Source organism: Gorilla gorilla, chromosome 6 (genome assembly GCF_029281585.2).
Source record: "Gorilla gorilla gorilla isolate KB3781 chromosome 6, NHGRI_mGorGor1-v2.1_pri, whole genome shotgun sequence".
NCBI lineage: Eukaryota > Metazoa > Chordata > Mammalia > Primates > Hominidae > Gorilla > Gorilla gorilla.
In genome coordinates, this window is record NC_073230.2 from 117,016,252 (window position 1) to 117,042,423 (window position 26,172).

General features: G+C 42.0%; 1 protein-coding gene across 2 annotated transcripts in view; it reads right to left on the bottom strand.

Annotated features, from left to right (window-relative positions):
• LAMB4 (laminin subunit beta 4) overlaps positions 1 to 26,172 on the bottom strand; it is a 102,002-nt gene that overhangs the window by 31,561 nt on the left and 44,269 nt on the right. Inside the window, exons 15-24 of one of the 2 annotated variants that reach the window (XM_004046047.4) lie at positions 25,120 to 25,235; positions 23,860 to 23,980; positions 16,618 to 16,795; positions 14,911 to 15,054; positions 13,279 to 13,510; positions 12,672 to 12,829; positions 10,673 to 10,897; positions 9,685 to 9,905; positions 4,767 to 4,863; positions 2,560 to 2,935 (exon numbers count right to left, since the gene is read on the bottom strand). In XM_004046047.4, the coding sequence (XP_004046095.2) occupies positions 2,560 to 2,935; positions 4,767 to 4,863; positions 9,685 to 9,905; positions 10,673 to 10,897; positions 12,672 to 12,829; positions 13,279 to 13,510; positions 14,911 to 15,054; positions 16,618 to 16,795; positions 23,860 to 23,980; positions 25,120 to 25,235 (1,868 nt within the window). Of the gene's footprint in view, positions 1 to 2,559; positions 2,936 to 4,766; positions 4,864 to 9,684; positions 9,906 to 10,672; positions 10,898 to 12,671; positions 12,830 to 13,278; positions 13,511 to 14,910; positions 15,055 to 16,617; positions 16,796 to 22,653; positions 22,849 to 23,859; positions 23,981 to 25,119; positions 25,236 to 26,172 lie in introns of those variants that run through there. The other variant, XM_019030597.4, reaches the window with a different exon arrangement.

Below are 26,172 nucleotides of genomic sequence, written 5' to 3' on the forward strand. Positions count from 1 at the left end.
TGCAATTCTTCAGGCTAACAATAATAACAATAAAAATAATGATAATTACTCTAATTGGGACTCCTTAAGCACTTACATATGCCGGACACTATGCTAAGTGATGGGTCTTGAGTAATTCTCACAAGGATCCTATGAAATCCAGACTTTCTCTTTTTTGATGAAGCAATTGAAGCTTGGAGGAGTTTAGTAGCTTGCTGAAAGCCACACATCTAGTAAGTGGATTTAAACCAGTTGGTTTGACTTCTGAATTTATGCTCATGACACCCGGGGTTCTTTGTCCTCCTGTTCCCCTTCCACCTGTAGTTTACCCAGCAACATTTTTTTTTTAATAGAACTACATGAGGCCTGGAGAAGACAAGCATGTGAGAAGGCAGGCCCTGTCCAGGGTGCCCTACAGCGAGGCAATGGCAAAGGAGCACAAAGAGGTGAGAAGATGGAGAAGGAAATACAGGCTTCTCTGTGAGGAAGTCAGGAAAGGCTTCAGGGAGGAGGTGATGTTTGTGTGGCTGTTAAAGAGAAGTAGGAGTTTGGCAGGTGGGCTAGGAGGGAACAGGCCTCTGGGCTGCTGGTTGAAGAAGCTCAGCAGCTACTGCTTTCTCCTCACTCCAGACCTGGGCTGGGCACTCCTCTTTCTCACTCTTTCTCTCTGGCTCTGCCTGTGGCTCTTGCGGTCTCTGTCCAGAACGTCCATGGTGGATTGACTCATTCTGCTTTCTTTGTACTTTGTCTGACATTTTCCTAATGGTGTCTAACCACATGCCTGTGGTCCATGGGCCAAAGCTCATTCTCAGACAAGTTTTCTTTGGGCTATACAGTAGGGCTTCTTACAAGTGCTATTGGATTAGCTGTATACATTTTGAAGTGGGGATAGTTCAGTAAAAATATGGATGTCTGACATCTCTTGAAAATTGAGGAGATCTGTTAACATAGGGGTCTAGATCTTGCAACGCAGAAGTTTTATTGCTTTTTTGTTTTTAGAGACAGGGTCTCATTCTATCATCCAGACTGGAGTGCAGTGGCACAATCATAGTTCACTGCAGCCTTGAACTCCTGAGCTCACATGATCCTTTTGCTATGTAGCCCAGGCTGGTCTCGAACTCCTGGCCTCAAGTGATCCTACTGCCTCAGCCTCCCAAAGTGCTGGGATTACAGGCGAAAGCCACTGTGCCCAGCCCAGAAGTCTTCAGAGAAGTATAGATGTGCCTGTTGTCACCTGCCAGCTTGACCCTGGCCATGTGTCCTCCCTGGGCCCTGTCACTGCATTTATGATGTGGTGGCCCTTTCCCTGAACTACCTAGGTGGGTGATACCTTCTTCCTTGTGGACCTTTTAAGCAATTATCATATATTTCTGGGATATTTCCCTATAGATAATGAGTTACCTTATATTTACACTCATGTTATATATGACACTAGCCTCTGCAGCTTCAACTATTCCTTAATCCAGGACCTTTTCTTGGGGAGGAAGGATATTTTGCTAGATAAGCACACTTTTGGGGTTTCTTAGCAGACTGTGTGCTTCTATGAGGGTAGAAACTATACCCAATTCATCCTGGTTTTGCCCTTAACAGGTTGGCAAACTTTGCCTTAGGAATCATAGCATCTCTGTCATAACTACTCAACTATGCCATTGTAGAGAGTGCAGCCACAGAGGAGGGGTAAATAAATGGGTGTGGCTGTGCTCCAAGGAAACTTTATTTACATAAACAAAGGCTGTGTCAGATTCCACCTGTGGGCTGTAGTTTGCTGAGCCGTGGCCCAAAACTATCAACGTAATCTCAACAAATGGTTAAATTTTAAAAAAAGATTCAGTAATATGTAATAAAAATGAGCTTGCATTTTCAAGAAATGACCATACTTGGTATAAGACTTCATATTAATGTATGGGCTTCTAAACAACTGAAGAACTTGGGAAGGTTTGGTAAATTTTCCCTAGGTGTATCATTGAAAAAAATATGTTGTTTTTGAAACTACCATACTTCCAATTTTATATCTTTCAGCTTTACTGAGTTTGGGCTTCCCCATTAATGACTGTCTTTTTGTTACAATCAATGGCATCTGGAAAAATCACATATAATCCTAACTAGGTGAGAAAAAAGTAGACATACATGATTTCCAGCTGTTTTTTTTTTTTGAGACAGAGTTTCACTCTTGTCGCCCAGGCTGCAGTGCAATGCATGATCTTGGGTCACTGTAACCTTCGCCTCCTGGGTTCAAGCAATTCTCCTGCCTCAGCCTCCCAAGTAGTGGGGATTACAGGTGCCTGCCACCATGCCTGGCTAATATTTGTATTTTTAGAAGAGAGGGGGTTTCTCCATGTTGGCCAGGCTGGTGTAGAACTCCTGACCTCAAGTGATCCACCCGCCTCAACCTCCCAAAGTGCTGGGATTACAAGTGTGAGCTATGGCGCCCGGCCCAGCCTGGTTATTAACTGAACAACTATCAGTCCCCTAAAGTCAGCATAGGTACATTTCTAAATTGAAGGCTGAGGATGTTAAAGCTTGGCGGGAGTTAAGGTAAATCAGGAGTTTGGCTGTCTGTTACTTGAGTATAAATCTTACCTAACAGAGTCATGATAATCCTTGACTTTTAAGAATTTCCCAGATGGGAAAACAGGATGTTTCAAAATCCTTTCTATTTCAGACACGTTCCCTCTGAGGTCTTTGAAGTCTGCCTCACAGACAGGCAGGGTCTCTCTTTTATCTTCCATGTTAGCAGCCAGTCTCATTAACCCTTGCACCACTTTGGAGAGGGAAGAAATGGTGTGGTCCCATTGATCAAAGCACAAGTGACATTGAAGACAAGTAGGGAATTCCTGGCTGTGACCCCGGGCACAGCGATCACATCTCTGGCCGCTGACACCCTCCCGGCAGTGGCACATGCCTGTGTCTGGATCACAGATGGGCTTCTGGGTACCTGCCCTGTTACAATCACATGCTAAAAAGGAAAAGAGAAGGAGCAGAGAATGTCACGGGCCTTTTGTTGATGACTAGCTCAAGAATCAGGTCTTTTCCTCTCTCCTGAAAATCTTCCCAACTCACACTTGTAAGATGAATATTTAAAGCCAATATAATTTCAGAGATCTGTGCAATAGCCATTACAAGACAGCATGGCTCTCTATATTCCACTAAGAAATCAGTTTACTATTTCAATTTGGCAAATATCAGATGTTTTTATTGTGTGAGTGCAAGCGTCTGCAAGTGGGATCCTCATCTATTTGAGTAAGAAGTATGATTTAATGATGGACACACGATAGTAACTCTGCTGTTACAGCCTCCGAGGGTGGTTCAGCTGTGTCGAGACTCTCTAAGAAGTCCCATGGTCACCCTTCTTCTGAGTAAAGCCCAGCTTGGGTGTGATGACCATGCTGTCTTCCATTACATAAGGAAAACAATTTCATTTTCCAAAAAGGAGGGGAAATTAAATTCATTTTGTCTTAATTTAAAAAAATAACTGACTCCACACGGTACTTTCTTTGAGTAGGTTTCTGACCAAGCCTGAAGATAGAGGATAGGGAGATCTATTGATCTTACTGCAATTTCCAAAAGGTTAGGGAATCACTAGCCTATGTTTTTGGACTAACTGCAAGGAACAAGTAATTTAAAAATGCATTTGAGGCTGGGTGCAGTGGCTCATGCCTGTAATCCCAGCACTTTGGGAGGCTAAGGCAGGTGGATTGTTTGAGCCCAGGAGTTCGAGACCAGCATGAGCAACATGGTGAAACCCTATCTCTACAAAAAATACAAAAATTAGCCAGGTGTGGTGGCATACACATGTATTCCCAGCTACTCTGGAGGCTGAGGTGGGAGGATCACCTGAGCCCAGGGAGGCTGAAGCTGCAGTGAGCTGTGATCATGCCACTGCACTCCAGCACAGGCAACCAGAGTGAGACCCTGTCTCAAATAAAAAAAAAAAAAAAAAAAAAAGCATTTGTCAGTTTATGTAAAAATAATGCCAATTACAAATAAAAACTAGTTAACACACTAGGGCTCTTCAGCTAGTTCATCTGTCCAGCACATTGGCCTTGGTCCAGAGGGGTGGTGTCATGTCACTTCATCACCCGGAGGCCATTTCCCATCCTTAGCTGCTCTTCCCCAGGAGATTTAGTGGGGTCTGTGGCCTGACTTGATTATTTGCAGTTTCCTCTACTGCTTCTCTATAAAAGATGAAAGCATTTTTATGAAATAAGATTATCAAAATAGTAGACAGACACAGGGAAATAGGCTCTAAGATAGATTTTCCAAGAGCCAAAGTTTCACCCTGGGTTTTAACCCAGCAATTCCACTTAGAAAACTGAGTAAGTGGGGCCCAGAGAAAATCATTCAGAATGTGCATTTGAATGGGGCAAGGGAATGAGCAATATTTTTTAGCCACAACGGCACATTTATAAAGGAATGGAGAGGAGGAAAGAGTTGCCATGCGTGGCTATGTGTGGCTGACCATGGTGATAAGCCCATGATACCTGATATTCCTCTGGATTTTCTTCTTTTGGAAGCTGACTGTTCCATTTGTAATGAGTTTGAGGAATTTTAAGACAGGCTACGAATTTTAATATAGGCTAAATTTTTAACATAGGAGGAAAATAATCTTTTTGCAGGGCTATAGGAAGATTATTTTCAAAATGTAGAATTAAACTTTGTGAGTTTTCTAAGTCCACCTTATTAAAAGCAACCAAAAAAAGAAATTTAAAATTCAGTTGGTTCATAGCATGTCCATGGTAGGGCCAGGCTGACTGTACGCATGAGTTTTTAGAATTCCCAATACTTACGAATGCATCGCCCAGGTGGATCACCATAATAATTTTCCTGGCACTCACTGCAATGTTTCCCGCCGTAACCTAATTTACACGGACACTGGCCTGTAAGCTGTGAGAACAGTCATGGGTGAGGAATTGACAAGTTTTATGGTCTAAAAAAAAATGCATTTTAATAGGAAATATTTTCCCCTCCAGTGAATTAGAACATACAGCTGTGCAAAGGCGGAGGAAGGATGATTCCCATGGCCAGCAGCCACCCCCGACAATACCAAGGATCAGGAGTTAATGTGCTTTGGCCTAAAGCTCCTGAATATATCGCCTGCTTCCAGCTGTTCAGGGACAGGTGGCCCAAACTGGGAAACATACACAGATGTAAATGAAAACAAAACACATAATGGGAAATGGGCCAGATTCTTTTCCTCAACTGTTATGGGAGTTCCTCCATAAGTGAGTGAGGCCAAAGACCTGGTCTAACATTCATCAGTTAATGTGTCAAGTAATGTTTTCATTATGGAATGTATGATGTAGTTTTCACCAACTGGATTAGCGTTTTGCTCAAAAAAACATCTTTTTTTTGTACTTCAGGCTTAATGATTTAATGAGAGTCACTTAACTGTGTTTTTCAGAGAGGGCTGAACTTTTCTTTACCCTCCCAACTGAACTCTTGACCAGCTTTTCTGAAAACTGAGGAGGTTGGAAAATTAACAGGAGAAAATATAAAAGCAAATCACTATTGTTGTAGTCCTAAATTAGCTGCTTAAACAACAACTCCATAAGTTTCCTGTGAATAAGTGGCTAGATTCTTAGAGTGACTGGATCTGCCACTTTTCTTTTTCTTTTTTTTTTGAGACGGAGTCTCGCTCTGTTGCCCAGGCTGGAAGGCAGTGGTGCAATCTCAGCTCACTGCAACCTCTGCCTCCCAGGTTCAAGTGATTACTCCCATCTCAACCTCCCAAGTAGCTGGGACTACAGGTGTGCACCATCACATCCGGCAATTTTTTGTATTTTTAATACAGATGAGGTTTCACCATGTTGGCCAGGCTGGTCTCGAACTCCTGACCTCAAGCGACCCACCTGCCTCAGCCTCCCAAAGTGCTGGGATTACCCACACCTGGCCTGGATCTGCCAAGTTTCAATATCTTTGCAGTTCCTGCCAGCTTCTGCTCAAATATAAGGAGTTAGGTGGTGCTTGTTGCCCCGAGGCCTGTCGTACTGCTGATTGACCCGATTGTTGGGCAGTGCTTTCTTATACCAAAGTACAATCTGCCACTTTTTTTTTTTTTTTTTTTTTGAGATGGAGTCTTGCTCAGTCGCCCAAGCCGGAGTGCAGTGGCGCGATCTCCACTCACTGCGAGCTCCACCTCCCGGGTTCACACCATCCTCCTGCCTCAGCCTCCCGAGTAGCTGGGACTACAGGCGCCCACCACCAAGCCCGGCTAATTTTTTTGTATTTTTAGTAGAGACGGGGTTGAATCTGCCACCTTTTAACTTGTTCCCATTGTTCTGTGTCCTTACGAAATTGCACAAACCAGTTTGCAATTGCCTCTTTCCCCTTACAGTCCTTCTCCCAACTAGAGATGGCCATCCCAACCTGCCTTAGCTTCTTTTCTTCAGGCCCATCACCTCTAATTCTCTCTAGCCTTCATCACGGAATAGCATAGTTCTGTCCATTATCTTGGTTGTCTCCCTTTGGGCACGTACTAGTCTGTCAGTATAATGTTTAAAATATGGTGCTCAGAAATGACAACAGTGCTCATGGCACCACCAGGCCAGTAGAGCAGATAATGGGATGGTAACTGCCCTTAACCTGGGCACAGCACCCCCCTACTCCAGCCTGTTCAGGCGTCGCTTCTTTGGCAGCCCTGCCACACTGCTGGCTCACTGGAAGCCTGCACGCAATGAAAATCCTCAGATTTTTCTCACAAGAGCTGGTGCCAAGTTATTACTCCCACCCCGTATTTATGCAAGGGATTTAAAAAACCCATTGCAAAACTTTACTTTTAACCTGTTAACATTTCATCTCCTTGTTTCCAGCCTGCATGACAGCCTATTGGGATATCTTGTTCTGTCTTTATCATATTAGCTTATGGCTTTGTAATATCTGCAAATTTGGGAAGCATGTTTCTCCAACTCCATCTAAAGTGTTGATGAAAATATTGGATGGCACATTTGGATCTCTCTGTGGGAATGTACCAGGAGCCACCTCTTGGCTAACATAGAGACATCTATCAGTAGTTGTTTAAACAGCTGGGAATCTAAATATCCACGTCTTCCCCGTACTCCAGTGAACATGTTTCTTGATTGCAGAGACCAGTGTTCCCCCATGGGATCCCCTATGCACCAAACAACCCAAAGGACCCTTGTTATGAGGGGCTTCCTGGTTAAACCAATACCATCTAACTTTCAGCTTCAAGGGCTACCTTGGAACTGTGGTTTTTGTTGAATGCTGGTACAAACATGCTTCCCAAAAGGTCTAAGAAACTTGCCACATAGTGTTGTCTTGAGCACTAGGAGTCCCTCAAGAATTGGGAAGCCAAGTGGTCACGTGGAGATCTACCACTTTATTCCATGGTTGGTGGCTGCAGGTGTGAGGAGTGGAGGGGAGCTTATAAAACAGGCATGACCATCCAGTGTCCAGATCTTGGTTTCTAATACCACTCTCTAGTAAAGGAATCAGTGCTCCCTAGATAAATAGCTGATTCTAGGACTGGGGCGGAGAATACATAAGATGAGCCTGAAATATTTTGCAGTGCCAGAAAGTAAGGAATGCTTTTAAAAACTCTACAGTATTGGCCTATGTCAAAGGGACACAGGAGCCACTGAGAGATCTTCTAGTGACCAAAGCTGGAACAATTTGAACCACAAAATAAAGTAGTGTTGGACTATCCCCAAAAGTATAAATATCCATGAGTCCATGCTGATATAAATAAATGGTCGAATGAATGAATAAACGTAAGACAACAGACAAATCTCCAGTGCAGAAGAATTCCAATGATTTGTGGAGATACTCTGTCCTCGAGGAGGAAGAGCGTAGCTCCCTACTCCTTAAGTAGGTTGCACATAGTGACTTCCTTCCATAGAGCACAGTAGAAGAAGGAGGAAAAAGAGTAACTTGATGATACAACAGTCTGACAAACACTGCTTCAGCCAGGTGACCAAGATTCACATTAACAGGGATAAGTCGTGTTAATAATATGTACCCCTGATAGGATGTGATGAGAGTGGCACTTGACTTCTCTGGTGTTTTTGGAACCTATAAACCCAGTCTAATCATGAGAAGAATATCAGATCAATTTGAATTGAGGGACATTCTACAAAATAAGGAAGGCCTGAGAAACTGTCACAGCCAAGAGGAGCCTAAGGAAATAAGATGACTAAATATAATGTGTTCTGAATGGACTCCTGGAACAGAAAAAGGACATTAGGTAAAAATTAAGGAAATCTGACTAAATTTGTTAGCAATAATGTATCAATATTCATGCATAGTGACAAATGTTATTAAATTAATATAAGGTGTTAATAATAGAAGAAACTGGATATGGGGTTTATTTTCTCTGTTCTCTCTTTACAACTTCACAGATATATTCTAAAATAAAAAGCTTATTTTTAAAAAGGTATGTTGTGGGGGCTGGGCGTCGTGGCTCACACCTGTGATCCTAGCAATCTGAGAGGCTGAGGTGGGCGGATCACTTGAGATCAGGAGTTTGAAACCAGCCTGGCCAACATGGTGAAACCCTGTCTCTACTAAGAATACAAAAATCAGCTGGGCGTGGTGATGGGCGCCTGTAATCCCATCTACTCAGGAGGCTGAGGCAGGAGAATCGCTTTAACCCAGGAGGCAGAGGTTGCAGTGAGCCAAGATCATACCACTGCACTCAGGCCTGGGCAACAGAGCAAGACTCTTGTATCAAAAAAAAAAAAAAAAGATATGGTGTTTGTGGATGAGGATTGGAGAGAAAGAAAAAGAAGAGAAGGAAAAACCCATTCTCCATATAAGAACTACCTTCAAAAGACTTGACCTTTGAATAATAGGTTGAATAGTGGAGCTGAAATTGGAGGTGAGCCATGCTTACTAATTGGAAAGACTCCAGTTTCTTAAATTCACATTTTCATTCCAATTAAATCCTGATCCCTATATTGTGAATTTGGCTTTTTCTAACATTTCTTGTCATTGTTTTTACCCTTTCCCCCCCAAACTCTATTAATGTGAAAATTGTTTCAAAGAATAGATTAAGCCAAAAGACAAAAACCAAAACCACCACCAAAAAAACTAAGCATGTTATTAACAAATAGTTTTTTTCCCACAAGTAATGTTATCCTCATTAAAAATTCTGTGCCCACTGGTTTATTGACTGAAAAATCACACGTGCATCTATCTATGTAGTATTAGTTGTATATGAAACATTGAAGATTTGCTCCTGGTACACATGCCTACATTCTTAAGATATGATTGATGCCAGTCTGGAAGTCAAGAAGACTTCTTATTTTACCCATATGTAAAGCAATTGGTGAGCAATAGGAAACAACAGCTCAGTTTTTTAAATGGACTTGTGGGTTTTGAAGGTATCTGTTTATTTTCATTCTGATTAATAATCTCTTCTGATTAACTATTTCTTAGGTCTTCCCTATGGTTACATGTATGAAATAGTGAAAGGTGAGGCTGATGTCTGTGTTTCACTGTGTATGAATTCTGACTTCCTCAGTCACAGAGAGAAAATTGAAGTAGGCGAAGCTGAACTTTGAGATGCTCGTTCTCTTTTTTTGGTTTTCATTCCTTGATAGAGGCTGACTCCATCCCCTGTGAGACCAATCCTGTTTCAATGCACTAATTAACAACAGTACATAAAAGAAACTTTCTTTACACATTTAGAAACCATGTCTCACTATCATGCTCACTTTGAGTGCACTAGCAAGCTTTAAAGTATCTTGCCTGGTCACAGTGGCTACTTTGAGAGGTCCTAGGGTCACAGTCACATGACTGACATCCTCTGCCAGGGACCAGATTCCAGTATCCATCAGCACAACGGTCACAGACCAGGCCTGTGACATTCGGCAGACAAGGACATGCACCAGTGACAGGGTCACAGAGGCAAGCTCCCCCACCAGGGGGACACTCCATGGGACTCACGCCGGAAGCATGGCAGGAGCATCCTGTGATGACAAAACCATCATCAGAGGTAAATTCAATGATAAATGTGGCATTTAGCAAACCATACAAACAGCGTTTTAGATCTGGATGTATCATTTCTCCAAGGGGCTCAAAGAACGAACGCCTTATAATAGTAAAGAATTTACCAAAGAATCTAAGTAGGTTGAACCCATTTAATGGTTTCTTATCTCCCCAAATGGCAAGTTCATGTGGTCGAACTTCCTCCAAGAGCTCACAGTTAGGATGATTAAAAGTCTTATTTTTCCCTCATGTCACTCACCAAAGTTCCATTTATTTAAATGACTTGAAAACAATGGTTTACGTACACATTACAGTCACATGATGAGTTTGTTACAATGCAGATTCCTGGGCCTCACTCCCAGAGATTCTGACTCAGTAGGTCTGAAGTACAGCCTAGGAATTTGCATGTTAATACACCTCACCTCCCCACTGCTCTGGCACAGGTGAACTGCGGACTAAACTCTGAGAAACAACGCTTTGAATCCACTAGGACAGGTATTTCAGGCAACAGACACAAAAGGCAAACTAATAACACCAGTGAGAACATTGTGGCTGCATCTGAGAATACCAGTGGTTGCAATGCACTAATTTCTGTTGATGAGTTCCGTACAACAGCCCTGTCACCTAGTGGGTGCTGCTTTTGCCTGCTGGGACTGGCCTAACTGAAATGAGCATGGGAGAGCTGACAACACACTTATGAGCTGTCACTCAGCTGACACATTTCCCCCCAGGAGTTTTGCAGACTTACTTCTGCAGGTCTGATTGAGGGCTGATCCATAGTGACCTGGTTTGCAGAGCTGGCAGTTTGTGCCCTGAGTGTTGTGCAGACATCGAAGGCACTCCCCTGTTACCCAGCTGCAGGACTCTGGATCGGTTACATCTATGTTGTTGTTGCAGGCACATGGTCGGCAAGGTGCTCCTGAAATTCTTGGATTTCCATAGAAACCAGTAGAGCATTCTCCACACTGAGTACCTGAAAGAAAGTGGGAGGAAAAGGAATGGGGTGAGGTATCAGTGTTGGGAGAGAGGAGGAGATGGATGTTGTAAATAGAAAATTATTGGGCTCCTCTAGGAATAATGAGAAATCACACATTCGGGGTGAATAAGGAAAAGTGTTCTAAGTGAAACAAAACCTTCATTTTCATTATTATTCATTTAAAGAATAAAATGATTATTCGGCTCTCAAAAGTGTTTGGTGGAGAACGGATTCCAGGCTTTCTTCAAATACCATGGAGCTGTGGGCACAGGATTTCTAGATCCTTATATAATCAGCATCACACTAGCGTGCCCCAGGACCCAAGACTAATCTCAGCCCCTGGTCTCCTGGGGCAACCCACTCTCAGTTGATCCTAGAGGTGAACTAAGGTGAAAATAAAGCAGGCCTGAAGGGAAAGTCCCAAACAGCAATAGCTGTCACTTCTAGAAGTGAAGATGAGCAAGAGCAGTTTTCATGACATATGAGCCCTTGAGGATGTTTCTGTTAAGCAGTCTGGAGGAACCACCTTTCTCTCTAACACTCTTTACCCTTGCAACCATGAGATGACTGCAGCTTTTTAGGTGCCCGAACTGTGGCTCCACTCTCCACATTTTGGTTCATCCCACTTGGAAATGTTCATTTAGCCCAAACATGGTCTCAGTTCTTAAAAACTGACCAAACACACCAAACCATGCATGGAAAAGAGGCTGCAAGGGAAGAGGTGAGAATTAACTGTTAACCTTAGATGTAACAAATGAGGGGAAAATCAGGCATGTAATTTATCATGATGATAATTATCATTAGTATTGCCATAAGTTCTACATATCATTAAATCAAATAGACTTCATAAGTTATCTTCTTATTTTCAGTAAACATTCACACTCATGTTTCATGTGTAAATACCTTTTTTTTTTTTTTTTAAATTTAGAGACAGGGTCTTGCTCTGTTGCATAGGCCCCAGGCTGGAGTGTAGTGGCATAATCAGAGCTCACTGTAGCCATGAACTCCTGGGCTCAAGCGATCCTCTTGCCTCAGCCTCCCCAGTACCTAGGGCTACAGGTGCAATCCATCATGCCTAGCTAATTTTTAAAATTTCTCTGTGGAGACAGGGTCTTGCTTTGCGGCCCAGGCTGGTCTTGGATTCCTGGCCTCAAGTAATCCTCCCTCACCCACTTCCCGGCCTTCCAAAGTACTGGGATTACAGGTGTGAGCCACTGTGCCTAGCCCTCTTAAAGCCTTTAAAATAAAATTTTCAACTGAGCAAGAGATGCATGTTTTGAATTAAGACTTATGTGATGGCTGTAGAATGCCCAGATATTGCTTCAAGATACCTGAAAAACTTAGTAATGTCTGTGAAATATCAAATTGAATATTTGAAATTATGTAAAGAAAGCATTTGACTAATTCCATTTATTTTTTAGTTGCTTGTTATATATAACATATATGCTACTTTATCACATTTATATCTTACTTAATGTGATAATTTTATTTTAAATAAATTAATTTGATTTGGTCTCATTTGGTCAATTAGTTTTCTAGAACATTATTTGCAAACAATTATAGTTCAGTGGCCGATGAGTTTTAATTGTCATTGGTTTGTGAATCATTCAAATTCTTTGTTCAATAAAGCAACTATTTATCACATTGTGTCTTCTTACCATTTCTGCACCACACATTTGTCCAAGACAGATAAGTCATGAATATATGATCATTTTACAGATTACAGTGTGGGATAAAGAGAAAAAATTGCATCAAGCACTATACCGCATACCCGTATAACCTTGAAGACAATTGCAGATTACTTCTGAGCTCCACGGATTCTGATAACAGGAATGGGCAAAATACTGATTGCTTGAGGGATCATCTGGACACAGGCAAGGACGACAGGGCTGTCCTGAAGAAGGATTTCCATAGTAACCATCAATACACCTGTCAAGACAATTTCCTTTCACCAAAATGTTTCCAGGAAAAGATCACATGTTAGCCAATGAGGGTTTGCTATGCTTTAAAACAGTGCAACTCTGAAAACTGAATATTTTAGAAGATGTTCATTTGCTCTGCAAAACGACTTTTGGTTTTTATATCAAAAGTCTCAATGTATGGTCAATTAAACTCTATGTAATAGCACTCGATTTACATGTCACATTTGAGGAACATAGAAAGTAACATGCCAGGCAAATGTGTGTTATTGATTTAATCCAGCATTTTCTGGCTCGTAAGATGATTTTGAAGGGTGAGAAAGCAATGATCTCCCCCACCTATAACAGTCCTCCCTCCCACACTTAAATATTGTTGAGTCTCTACTCAATGGATCTCCATTAGGAGATTGGAACAAAGTGTCAAAGACCTAAAAATTAAAGTGCATATGAATTCCATACCTTTCACAGTTTCTGCCAGTTGTAAAGCCTCCACAATTGAAGCATGACCCTGTCTCAGGATCACAAAGTTCAGCAAACCCATTACAAGGACAAGGGTGGCAGCTGGGAAATCCAAAGTAGCCTGCCAGGCAGCGATCACAACGGCGGCCAGACACCTCTCCATGGCAGGGGCACTGTCCTGTTACTTGGTCACATACAGTGTCCTTTGATCCTTGAGGATGGCAGTGACATGCTGGATGAAGCAAAGAGAAGTATGCTGGAGCGGGGATGAGTGGTGTGTGGTGGTGAAAGAGTTACAGTTCTGGTGTCGCATTTCCTTTCCCAATCCCGGTGAACCAAGTAAGCCTGTAATGTGCTTAGGACACAGCATATAATGAGTTCCAGGTAAACGTTAAATAACAATTCACTGAGTCACTGGATAAACAGTATGTTGTGAACAATTGGGTTTAATTAACGTTTGTTGTTAAAAACAAGTAACATGTGTTTAACGACTTAAACTTCCATATATCTTAGGTATATTAATATAACCTCTAGTATTAATATAGTATATATAAATACTATACTAAAATAATGGTATAGTATTAATATAATCTCTAGATTATAAACCATATAAGAGCCCATCTTAACATGGTCAGAGTTTTCTTTTTCCTAGACAAGATGGAAGAGGCCCAATCCTTTTCTGATAAATTGTTGAATCCCTTGAGCCAATCTTCCCTGTGCCAAAATGTGATGCCAGTTTATGTGATAGGGTGGCGCATGGAAGAAATGTTTGTTCCTTTGTCTAGATCCCTCTGTGTATCTCAGGCATTTTGTAACTTTTTAAAAAAAAAAGAAAAGAAAAGAAAGCAATGATGGATCCAATGATGGGCTGGGTAGGTGGCCATGCCCAAGCAATGCCCAGGAAGGGGAATCATTTCTCTGGATTATGATTGAAAAGATATGTTTCCCTACTTGGAAAGGAAATTAACCTACCTGTAGGTTTTCATGGTTCCTAAGGTAGGAATCTGAGGGAACTGTATTTTCACTAATGATTTACACTGTGAAGACAGAAGTATATACCTGAACATATTAGCCATGAGAGCTGTATTATCAGCTGTGGATGAAGCCCCATCTAAACCTTTATCAATGGGTGACTTATAAAATGAGTTACAAGGCTGTCTGCAAACCTCACATCAGAAAGGGTGATATCCTCATTGGGAGAAGTCTTGTCTGTGGTGACAGCATTGTCCCTTTCTTGACTCCCCAATCTTATCATTGTTTTAGCCTTTCCAGCCACTGGGCTTGTGAGCTAGATCCTCAAGCTGGCTTTGCCAGCTCCCTTCATGGTGTTCCACATTTTACCTGAACTACCAACCATTTGACACAGACTGCAAACTTCCAGAGGCATGGACTATGCCTTGTTCATTACTCTCGGTTCCTAATGCAGCTCTGCCTACAGTCAGGGCCCATTGATGAATGGATGAATGAAGTGTAGCAAAAAAATGTTCAGTATATTTTATCTACATAGATAGTCTGAATAATGTAGTCAGGTTTCCAATCTCCTCCCATTAAAAACTCCCCCCATGACTTTGCCTGCTGTCAAAATGTCAAGACTGTGAGCAAGTGTTTCCCCTTGTGTGTTTTGCTACGTACGGTGACAGCCATGATGCCCCAAATCATAGCTTCCAGTTGAGCACCTGTCACAGCAGCGCCCGACCACAAGAGGTTTACACTGGCACTGGCCTCCAAGTCGGCTGCAGCTGGATCCGACTGAGCCCTGGGGGTGACACTTGCAGGCTGCAAGGAACAATGGAAGGGAGGTAGAAATGAATGAAGAGGCAGAGAAGCACCTCACCTTGTTAGCAGCTATAGTTCACCTCTCTCTCATTTAAGACCTCTTTAATACTCAACTCCCTCATCTGTTAAATAGGGATAATATAGAATCTGCCTTGTAGGATTGTTGTATGGATAAAAGGAAATAAGTTCTGCGAAGTAGTTAGAATAGTGCTGGTACATAGGGTGCTCAATAAACATTACTTAACAAGTTAACAGACTTAATATTGGTTTTAAATAATTATTCTAATGTAATGAATACTATTGGCATTCTTAATACTTCACTTCCTGATGTTCTACATTGGTGCTGAATTATACCTACTACTTTATTTATTTTTTAGAAACAAGGTCTCACTCTGTTACTCAGGCTGGAGTGGTGTGATCATAGCTCACTGTAGCCTTGAATTCCTGGGCGTAAGCAATCCTCCTGCCTCAGCATCCCAAGTAGCTAGGGCTACAGGTGTCTGCCACCATAACCCTTACTAGTGTTTTTTTTTGTTGTTTTTTGTTTTTTGTTTTTTCTGAGACTGAGTCTCATACTATGGCCCAGGCTGGAGTGCAGTAGTGTGATCTTGGCTCACTGCAACCTCCGCCTTCCCAGTTCAAGCGATTTTCATGCCTCAGCCTCCCGAGTAGCTGGGATTACAGTCACGCGCCATCACAACTGGCTAATTTTTGTATTTTTAGTAGAGACGGTGTTTCACCATTTTGGCCAGGCTAGTCTCGAACTCCTGACCTCAAGCAATCCACCTGCCTCAGCCTCCCAAAGTGCTGGGATTATAGGTGTAAGCCACCATGCCGGGCCCCCCTTACTAGTTTTTTATTTCCCCCTATTCCATATATTTCATGAGATGGTGGGTACCCTGAACTCATAGCTCTCTCCTAATGGAAAAAGCATTTGCCTAACATTCAGGAAGCCTCAACTTTCATTGTAGCTGTCACTCTATAGCCATGCTTCTCAACTGAAGGATGATTTTGTCCCTAAGGTGACATTTGACAAAGTTTGGAGACATTTTTAGATGTCACAACTAGGGGAGGGCAGTACCGGTATAAGATCTGCAGGGCTGCTGCTAAACACCTGATAGTGCATAGGGCAGGCCCCCGCAGCAAAGAATTATCCAGCTCAAAATTTCAGTAGTGCTGAGGGAGAAAAGCCCTTCCATAGCTAAATGAAATGGGCAAGTTACATACAGATTTTGGGCCCCAATATGCTCATTTATTAAATGAATATTTTGGGATGAAAGATGTCTGGAGTTCCTTCCAGCCCTAGAATTCCAAATGAATATTTTAGGATCATTGTTCCAGCCATCTAGCCTATAAATGCTGCTGCAAAGTTCCTCTTTTATACACTCAATGTACTGTGCATTATGATTCCAACACATCAGCAGACCACTCTGTGTATCTAATCATTGAGTGATGGGTATTTTGGTTATTGTTTGGAGTGGATGCTAACATAAATTGATTTGCTCCAAAAAGCATTTGTATGGATGTCAGTGCTTCAGTAGAGCCCATTAAACAGATACTTACCCACAGCCCCATCATGCAGCTTGGCAGACATGCTGATGATCAGCCTTTCACAGGCACCCGGGAGCACTTGAGGTCCCGTTGCTGAGGCAATTTCAAAACAGTTGTGAAGCTGATACTCATCTAAGTCCTGCTTGCTGCAGAAATTCTCCAATGAATTGATTTGGGGAATAAGGCCAAGCTTTTGAAAGAATGCAAAAAGACTTAACATTCAAACTATCTCCTGTGTAAGATTCTACTTATATATAAAAAAAATTAGATCTATGAAAATAATGGTTCAAAGAAGACTCAACTCAATCCTTTAAACTGGTTAGGACTGAATACTTTAAAGATTTTCAATTTATTTAAGAAATCTTTAAATATTTATATTTCTGGACTTGTGGCAAAGAAAAAAAGCCTTTATCTTTCTACTATCATATTTTTTACTTGCTAATATGTTTGTCTAGATTTGAAAGAGTAATAACATCAAGTTGGTCATTTTGAACAACCGGTGTTAAAAGCAGCAGTGAAAATGGGTTTTAATTCAGCAGGTAAAGTCTGGAGACTAAACCTGTGCAGATACATCTCCTCTAGTCTTCTTTTTGCTTTATCTGTCCTGAAACCAGTTTCCATAGCCCTTTACTTCAACCCTCTTCAGTCTTTCCCTAATTGTCCTTTGACACACCCAGCTGGTGGCATCACAACCCTAGATGACCAGAGCTGACGCTCGAACAACACAGGTTGGAACTGCATGGGTCCCTTCTATGTGGATTTTCTTCCGCCTGCACTACTCCAAGACAGCAAGGCCAAGCCCTCCTCTTCCTCCTCCTCCTCAGCCTACTCAGCGTGAAGATGAAGAGGAGGAAGACCTTTGTGATGATCCGCTTCCACTTAATGAATATAAACATATTTTCTCTTCCTTGTATTTTCTTAATAACATATTCTTTTCTCTAGTTTACTTTATTGTAGGATACAGTATATCCTACCTATACAAAATATATATTAATTGGCTGTATGTTATTGGTAAGGCTTTCAGTCAACAGTGGGTGATTAGTAGTTAAGTTTTTGGGGAGTAAAAAATCATATGTAGGTTTTTGACTGCATGGGGGTGTTGACACCCCTAACCCCCAAATTGTTCAAAAGTCATCTGTATTTACCAGTGTTTCCTCTTTCTGCTGTACTCTGAGCATATGTCGTTACCTCCTTACTACACAGAGGAAACAGACCCCAGCAAAAGGCCTGGAGCTTCCTACTACCTGCCTCCCAAATTCCAGGCTCTCGAGTCTTACCACCCATCCGGAACATTTAGTGCTCAGGAAGGAAGAGGTATTGGGAGTGGAAGAAGTGTCCCATTGGTAACTCCTCTAACCTCACAAAACTCTTCTGCATATTATGCTTGCTTTCTTCGCTCTCTTCCTCTCAACTCACATTTAAATGTGCTCAAGTCTCTCCCATCTGTAAAATCACCTCCTCAATCATACATATTCCTCTTGCCACTGCCCCTGTCTCTGCCCTTTGACTCCTTGATAGGCAAATTTCTTAAAAAAATCATTTCCTTGCCATCGCCCCTGCCTCATCTGCCATTTACCCTTCAAGCCAATGCAATACTTCTCCCCTATCCCATCCCTAAATGTTAGAGTTCCTCAGGGTTCTCTCATCAGCCCCCTCCTAACTCCACACCTACTTCCTAGGTGATCTTGGCCACACTGGGCCACCATCTGAATGGGTGCCAGCATCTGAATTTACATCTCCTGTGCACCTGTCAGTCGTAGGCTCCAGATCTGCACTGATATCTAACGCCTATTAGTTTCTCCACAGGCACTGCAAAACAAACATGCCTGAACCCCACTTTCCTTTCTGTGCTTATTCTTGGTAGACAATGCCACTATCTGTCAAGCTGCTCAGTGGAGAAAACTGAAGGAGGTCATCTTTGACACTTGCCTCTTTGCTATCGACACTTTTGCCTAACGCACATCCCACACACATCAAATCACAAGCCTGGCCAATTCCTCCTCTTAGATGTGTCTAGGGTGCATTTATGGTTCTTTGTTCCCCTGCCACTTCCCTAATTCAGGCCACCTGGATGATTACGGTGGCAGCTGAACAGATGGCCCAGCATCCACTCTTGCCACACCCAATCCATTTTCTACACTAAAGTCAGAGTGATCTTTTTAAATGCAGTTTGTCCAGATAATCTCCTTCTTAAAACTTTTCAGTGGCTTCCCATTGCCTCAGGATAAAAATCTGAACTTTTTTTTTTTTTTTCATTTTGCTATGCTCCTCCTGCTCATCCTCTCAACCCCATGGTCCTCAATATGGGAGGTACTGCCCCTCTAGGGAGCATTTTGGGAATTTGTGGAGGTGGTTTTAGTTGTCACAGCAATAGAGTGATGTTTATTACAGGCATTTAGCAGGTCGCAGTCAGAAACATGGGACATTCTCACAAAATGGCCCTTATAGCTTTTGAAAGTTCCATTGGCTATTCATGAAGGAGAAGACCCTGTTTATAGTTTGAGTCGAGAGCCTAACTCTATGTTTTTTAAACATGTTTACAACACACCTGCTTTCATGGCTATCTCCCCTGCAGTGATTCTACCTATGTGAGCATCTTCCTACTTCATTGCGTCTTCTGGTGTATTCATGCCTGTACAAGTACACATTGAAGTCTGATGATTTATTTATCCATACTTTCCTTTTGTTTTTCCTTTGTATTAATATTAGCATATTACACTGATGTTATTTGGAAGTCATGTATGCAGATAGGCTATAGTGCCTACGAATTTCATTTCAGGATGGTGAGGAATATTAGAAAATATTTGTAATAAAAATATTTTTAAAAGTTAAAAAAGGGGGCATGGGATTGGGTCAGATGAGGCTGAGAACCACTGCGAGAGTCACACTGAGCTTTTTGGGTCTGTGCCCTGTCACGGTTCCCAGGACCTCTAACCCCATGCTCTCATTGCTTGCTTGTCTGCATCTCCCCTTTAGAGAATAAGAACCGGGGTGGCAGGGATAGCACATGTCTTGTTTACACCTATGCCTACCACAGTGTCTAATTTATAGTAGGCGCTTCATAGAAATTTGTTCAGTAAAGAATATTTACAGTCCTACTACTGTATTCTTAAGTTGATATGAAAATGACTCTGTGCTCTCCAAACACAAACCAAGTGCGGAGAGATGAAGAAGAAAGCCAGATGGGCTGGGGTTGGGGATGAGGGCAGCCAACCAGAGATTATTTACAGCTCTTGGTCTGAGCCATTGATAGTTGGCCATTCTGGGAACTGAGAAGATAGACCAGATGACAAGAGTTCCTGTCAGCTATAGGAATTCTTTTTTTGATGGAGTCTTGCTCTGCTGCCCAGGCCTGGAGTACAGTGGCACGATCTCAGCTCACTGAGACCTCTGCCTCCGGGTTCAAGTGATTCTCCTGCCTCAGCCTCCCTAAGTAGCTGGGACTACAGGCAAACACCACCACGCCCAGCTAATTTTTGTATTTTTAGTAGAGACGGGGTTTTGCCATGTTGGCCAGGCTGGTCTCGAACTCCTGATGTCCGGTGATCCGCCCACCTTGGCCTCCCAAAGTGCTGGGATTACAGGCGTGAGCCACCGCGCCCGGCCAGCTATAGGATTTTGTAATGCCATGACTCACTTCTTCTACCAGAAACTTCTAGGGACTTTACGTTTACCAAGTATATTCCATTCCATGGTTTAAAAAGAAGAATGGCAGTTTTATATTCTAGAATGCCTAATATATTTTTTACTCTAAACACAGTTTTATAAATGCACATACCATGTAATATGTAATCTGGGTAACTGAAAACAAATTTCAGTGATCTCACTGTGCTTGCCAAACAAGGCATTTGTGCAGAAGGAGCACCATGGATAAACAAAGGTTTCCTTTGGTCTTCTTGGTAATGTCCCCTGGTCTTAGATGCAAATGTTAATCTGGCTGCAGAAAAGAATAAACTTTGAAAGGGCTGCGTCCCAAGCAGTCAAGTGTCTTATCTTCCCAGAGCAACAAAATTGGTGGTATGGCATTAATCATGTTAGTCTGTAACAATGAAATGTGCAAGGACTTTCTCCTCCCGGACATTTTGGGTCAGAGACCACAGTGCACACTGTAGTTGCCCGCCCTAGGTTGGCCTTGGCAGGCTGGTGTACTCATCCTGTAGTGGGTGTGGCACTGGCTCCTTAAGGCTCACAGCTGTTCCCTTCTTCAGAAAACTGCACTCAGCCATCTGGTCCAGGGGTTTATGCACTCACAGTGGGGCGGGTGGTGGTGGTGGTGGTGAACCTGTAGCTGAGCATTTATAAGGCACTGCTTTGCGTTCAGGGAGGTTCAACTGTGTGGTGCAATCCAGGCTCCAGAGCTCCAGGTGGGATCAGCCTGAGGCCACACTTCAGTGGAGACCACATCCTTGCTTGGTTCCTTCCCCTATCCTCCCCTATTTTCCTCACTCCTCTCCTCTCAGGAACACACCCTCAATAAATCACATCTACCTGAGTCCCTGTCTCAGCTTTTGCTTTAGGGAATCTGACCTAAAACAGGTCTGGGCCTCTTCCGAGATTTCTGACAGTTACCAATTATGGGTTATTCTCTTAACTTTTATTCATACTTCAGGTTTTCCATAGTTACATGTAAGAGAATGATCGACTGAAAACTAATTGAATGCAATATTTTATTTTATTTTATTTTATTTATTTTTTTGAGACAGTGTCTTGCTCTGTCGCCCAGGCTGGATTGCTGTGGCGTGATCTTGTCTCACCGCAACCTCTGCCTCCCAGGTTCAAGTGATTCTTGTGTCTCAGCCTCCTGAGTAGCTGGGACCACAGGCATGTGCTGCTACACCTGACTAATTTTTATATTTTCAGTAGAGACGGGGTTTCGCCATGTTGCCTAGTCTGGTCTTGAATACCTGGCCTCAAGTGGTCTGCTTGCCTCAGCCTCTTAAAGTGCTGGGATTATGGGTGTGAGTCACCATGCCCGGCCCAAATGCAATATTTTAAAATTAGTTCCAAATTATTTACTTATTGCATCTATCAAACATCATTGTAATGATTTTATATACAAGTCTTTCTTCTGTACTAGGCTGAGAATTATTTTTTAATAAGGAACCATATTTTACACCCCAGGACCAGCATACTTCCTGGCCCACATATACTCAGTGAATGGGTGATGAGTGGATAATTTGGATGAATGCCTTTAGTACAGCATCGAGTGATAATCTTTGGAATTTACAAAGTTTAGAAATATTTAGGATATAGATTGAAAATCAAGAGTATGTCGGCTTTTATAAATTTGAGTTTCCTGATTATTATAGTAACAGTAATATCCCTTAGTGATCTAGGACTTCATTAGTTTCTTCCTTTCTCTTTAATTTGCTTGGGTTCCCAATTTTTGGCATTTCCCCCCCCAAATTAAGCCTATCAGATTTGATTTTCTTCCCTTTGTAACTCATATGCTGGTTAATGAGTACAGTTCTATTTAAAGTTCCTCAGTGGAGAAATAGATTATATAGTTAGGGAAATCATGACAGTTTAAAATTCCCAATTAAGAGTTTGTTTCTACTTTCTACTTTATTTCTACTATAATATGGTAGAATCTACCAGGTAGATCCTCTCACCTGAACTGTTACAGAGCTCTCTAGGTACAGGATTTATAACACCTTTGATTATGGTTGCCAGATGAAATGTGGCTGTAAAGTCTCTGTGCAACTACTCAACTCTGCCTTTTAGCTTGAAAGCAGCCATAGATGATATATAAACAAATGGGACTGGCGGTGGCCCAATAAAACTTCGTTGGGCTATAGTTTGCCAATTAAGTAATGATATTAGAAGATTCTCACAAATATGCAAAAATGCAATTTTAACAAAGAAATTTTATTTTTATCCATGAAATTACTTTTTAAAAATCCCATACAATTCTATATAATTCTGTTGAAGGTGGGATGAAACTGGTACCTTCATACTGTACTAACGATCTTAAAAATTAATTGGGGAGGCTGGGCATTGTGGCTCATGCCTGTAATCCCAGCAGTTTGGGAGGCTGAGGCAGGTGGATCACCTGAGGTCAGGAGTTTGAGACCAGCCTGGCCAATGTGGTGAAACCCCATCTCTACTAAAACTACAAAAATTAGCCAGGTGTGGTGGCGGGTGCCTGTAATCCCAGCTACTCGGGAAGCTGAAGCAGGAGAATTGCTTGCACTCAGGAGGCGGAGGTTGCAGTGAGCCGAGATCGTGCCACTGCACTGCAGCCTGGGTGACAGAGAAGATTCCGTCTCAAAACAGAAAAAAAATGAATTGGAAAATATGTTCCAGAAAATATTTTGACAAATTATTTCAAGAGCCATAACACCTTAGGTAAAGTAGGAAAATATTTTAAAATATTTTTTAAAATATGTATCAAATATACATAGTAGTAATATATATCAAATATATGTATATTTCAAATGTATCAAATATACATATTTATCAAACATGTATCAAATACACATAGTAGTAAAAAATAGAAGCAACTTATATGACCAGGAGTAGGGAAAATAAATAAGTAACTTAAGTAAATCTACTCAATGCTCAACTCTGCCCAGGGACAAGCCTGGGTCTGAAGGGCTGCACAGAGTAAGAAGTTTGGAAGGAATGCCCATCGACCCACTCTGTGGGGGAAAGATGCTGGAAGAAGTCACTCAGGAAATATTATGCATGGTTTCTGAAGATAAGAAGACTACATACATACCATAAGAAAATGCTTATGATGAAGTGTGAGGTGAAAAAAGTTGGCCTACAACATTGTATAAGCACTCTGATTTCAATGATACAAAAGTGTAGGATGTATAAAATGGGAACTTGGAAAATGATAATGATTAATGTGGTTGGATTTCTTCCCCACATTTCCTACACCAACAGTGTGCTGTCGTGGCTCAGGGCAGGGATGTGGAAGCAGGCTGGGTGGCTCTGATTCTGGACTCCTCACTCACTAGCTCTGTGACCCTGTCACAGCGTCACAGACCACTAGCTCTGTTCCATCATCTGTGAAATCATGAAAGTATACCTACCACACAGGGTTTCTGTGATTAAATAATATGTAAAACACTCCAAACCATTACTGGGACATACTGTTAAATAAGATTTGCAGATGCTATTAGGTGGCTTTTATAATTGAGCAAATACATTTACATTTTTTAAGAAATATTTCACTAGTGAGTCTAAAAGTAGTTATAATGGTGCTTAGTAGTGAAGAAAGCACCCACAAAGCTCTGTGATACTTACAGAGTCCACCAGGACATGTGAATGAGCGTGGGACTCTCCTTGCAAAGGCTGAGAAAAATAGACATCTATGGAATATTGTACATCTGGTTCTAAACAGATGGGTGTGGGAAGCAGCATGATTCTGTATTAAGAAAGATAAAGCAAAAATTCAGACCACAGAAATACAATTATATTAGCAAAATGGCCATAGTATTTGGTAGTATTGCACTTGTACTGGGCAGTGACCTCCACTGTGGGGCTGAGGCCAGTGTAGGTCTAGACCAGCACAGGTGGGTTGGTTGGATGGTAAAGTCACATTCAGATCCTCTGTGGGTCTTCCACAGGATTGTGCCAAGTAGCAAAGTCTGAGAAACTACTGGCTGTGGGTTGTTACGACAGCTCTGGGGAAAGGATGGTACGGAGGTCCTCATCCCGTCTCTCATGCTAACATCAACAGGATCTCAAAAAATCTCACAAAAAAAATTTTGCGGCAGGGCATGGTGGCTCACACCTGTAATCCCAGCACTTTGGGAGGCCAAGGTGGGCAGATCACAAGATCAGGAGTTTGAGACCAGCCTGGCCGATATGGTGAAACTCTGTCTCTACTAAAGATACAAAAAGTTAGCCAGGCGTGGTGGAAAGCTCCTGTAACCCCAGCTACTCAGGAGGCTGAGGCAGGAGAATCCCTTGAACCCAGCAGGCAGAGGTTGCAGTGAGCAAAGATCATGCCATTGCACTCTAGCCTGGGCAACAGGGCGAGACTCTGACTCAAAAAAAAAAAAATATTTTGCCACAAGTTTCTGTTGAGGCAAAATCAGTGGCCTCAAAATTAGCAGTCTTTTACTTCAAAGTCTCTCATCTATTGAGAGTAATTAAGCTGAATGTTTTACTCTTATTCTGGTTGCATTATGCTTTCTTACATTTCAAAGCCACCTGGGGACCGGAAAAGGAACATTCAATATTTAGAGTCAGGATATCCTGGCTAGAATCCTGGTTCTGCTACACATTAATGATGAGTTTTCAGTAAGTCTTTTAAGTACTTTCCTTCTCAATTTCTTCTTCATCTAACAAAGACAAAACCTGCCGTACTGAGTTGTTATGAAGATTAAAAGTGATATTAAATGTAAAGCATAGTGCAGCACCCAGTAAGTGCTTAATATATGTTATCGTTTTCTTCAGACCTCCTCTTTCCGCACTTAGTTAGTTCCCAGAAACAAATTACTGATAAGTGAACAAAATTCTAAGAAGCTTTCAATGTTTGAGGACAGGTCTGAAACATACCTGGTAGCCGCTGGTAAGGCAAAAGATTGAGGCTTTGACTGTAGAGTCTTGGGTATGCAGTGCTCACTCCCTCCAGGGGGGTTCACCACGATCTGGACAGTCCAGTCAGCTGCAGACTAGACAGGCATGACATTAAGGCATGTCACTGCAAGGATGCAAGAAAATGTTTTGCACGTATACACATATAGCTAATGGAAATTGCATGGACTTGAATTTGCAAACCCTAGGCCACTTGGCAAAGAGTTTTGGAGTTGAAAGAGTCTTAGAGGTTCACTCTCAGGCCCAACTCTCTGATGCCTGAATTGTGATCCAGGCAGAAAAAGCATTGTTTCTCATGGGCTCACGAGCCTGGAAAAACCTTAACTCTCCTGACAAGCCTAATCCTCAACCCCCATTTCCCAGGGAGTTGACTCATTCATCATGGCTCTGGACCACAGAACAAATAACAATAATTTGGAATCCTTTATAAAAGGAATCTATATACTGGGGAGATATGCAAATTAGCTTTATTCTGAAGCCTTACAATTTGGAAAAGCTTTTTAAAGGTGTCAGGGCCATATTCTCTCTACAGATAAATTAATCTATGTATATTTTTAATGGCTTTCTTATCATATTCACTGAGCCAAAGTTCACTGAAGTTCCTTGGCTTTCACTTGTAAGTAAGAAATAGAGAATTATGTCCTATCACACATTTCAAAGCAGATCAGCTGCTCTGGGCATGTGATGCACCGTGAGAGCCTCCAGAATGTGGTCCCTAGTGGGGCTTGGGAGCCTCTAAGACCACACCCCTCTCCAGCCATATCAAACATGTTTCAAAGGAGATGTTCAGTGGGCTTCAGATCCAAAGGAAGGTTAGGAACTATTGGTGTAAATCAACTATTTTTCTAATTTGGCTTCTATTCTGTTTTAGATATTTCTTAAAAGGTGGGCGGCAGGGGGTCTAGTAGTGGGAAGCAAGAGGGGCAGTTTGCTTTTAGTCTTTCTCTTGTTGCAGGGTAAGATGCAAATGCAAACAAATGCCTCTGCTGCATCACCTGTGAGTCTGAATCTCTG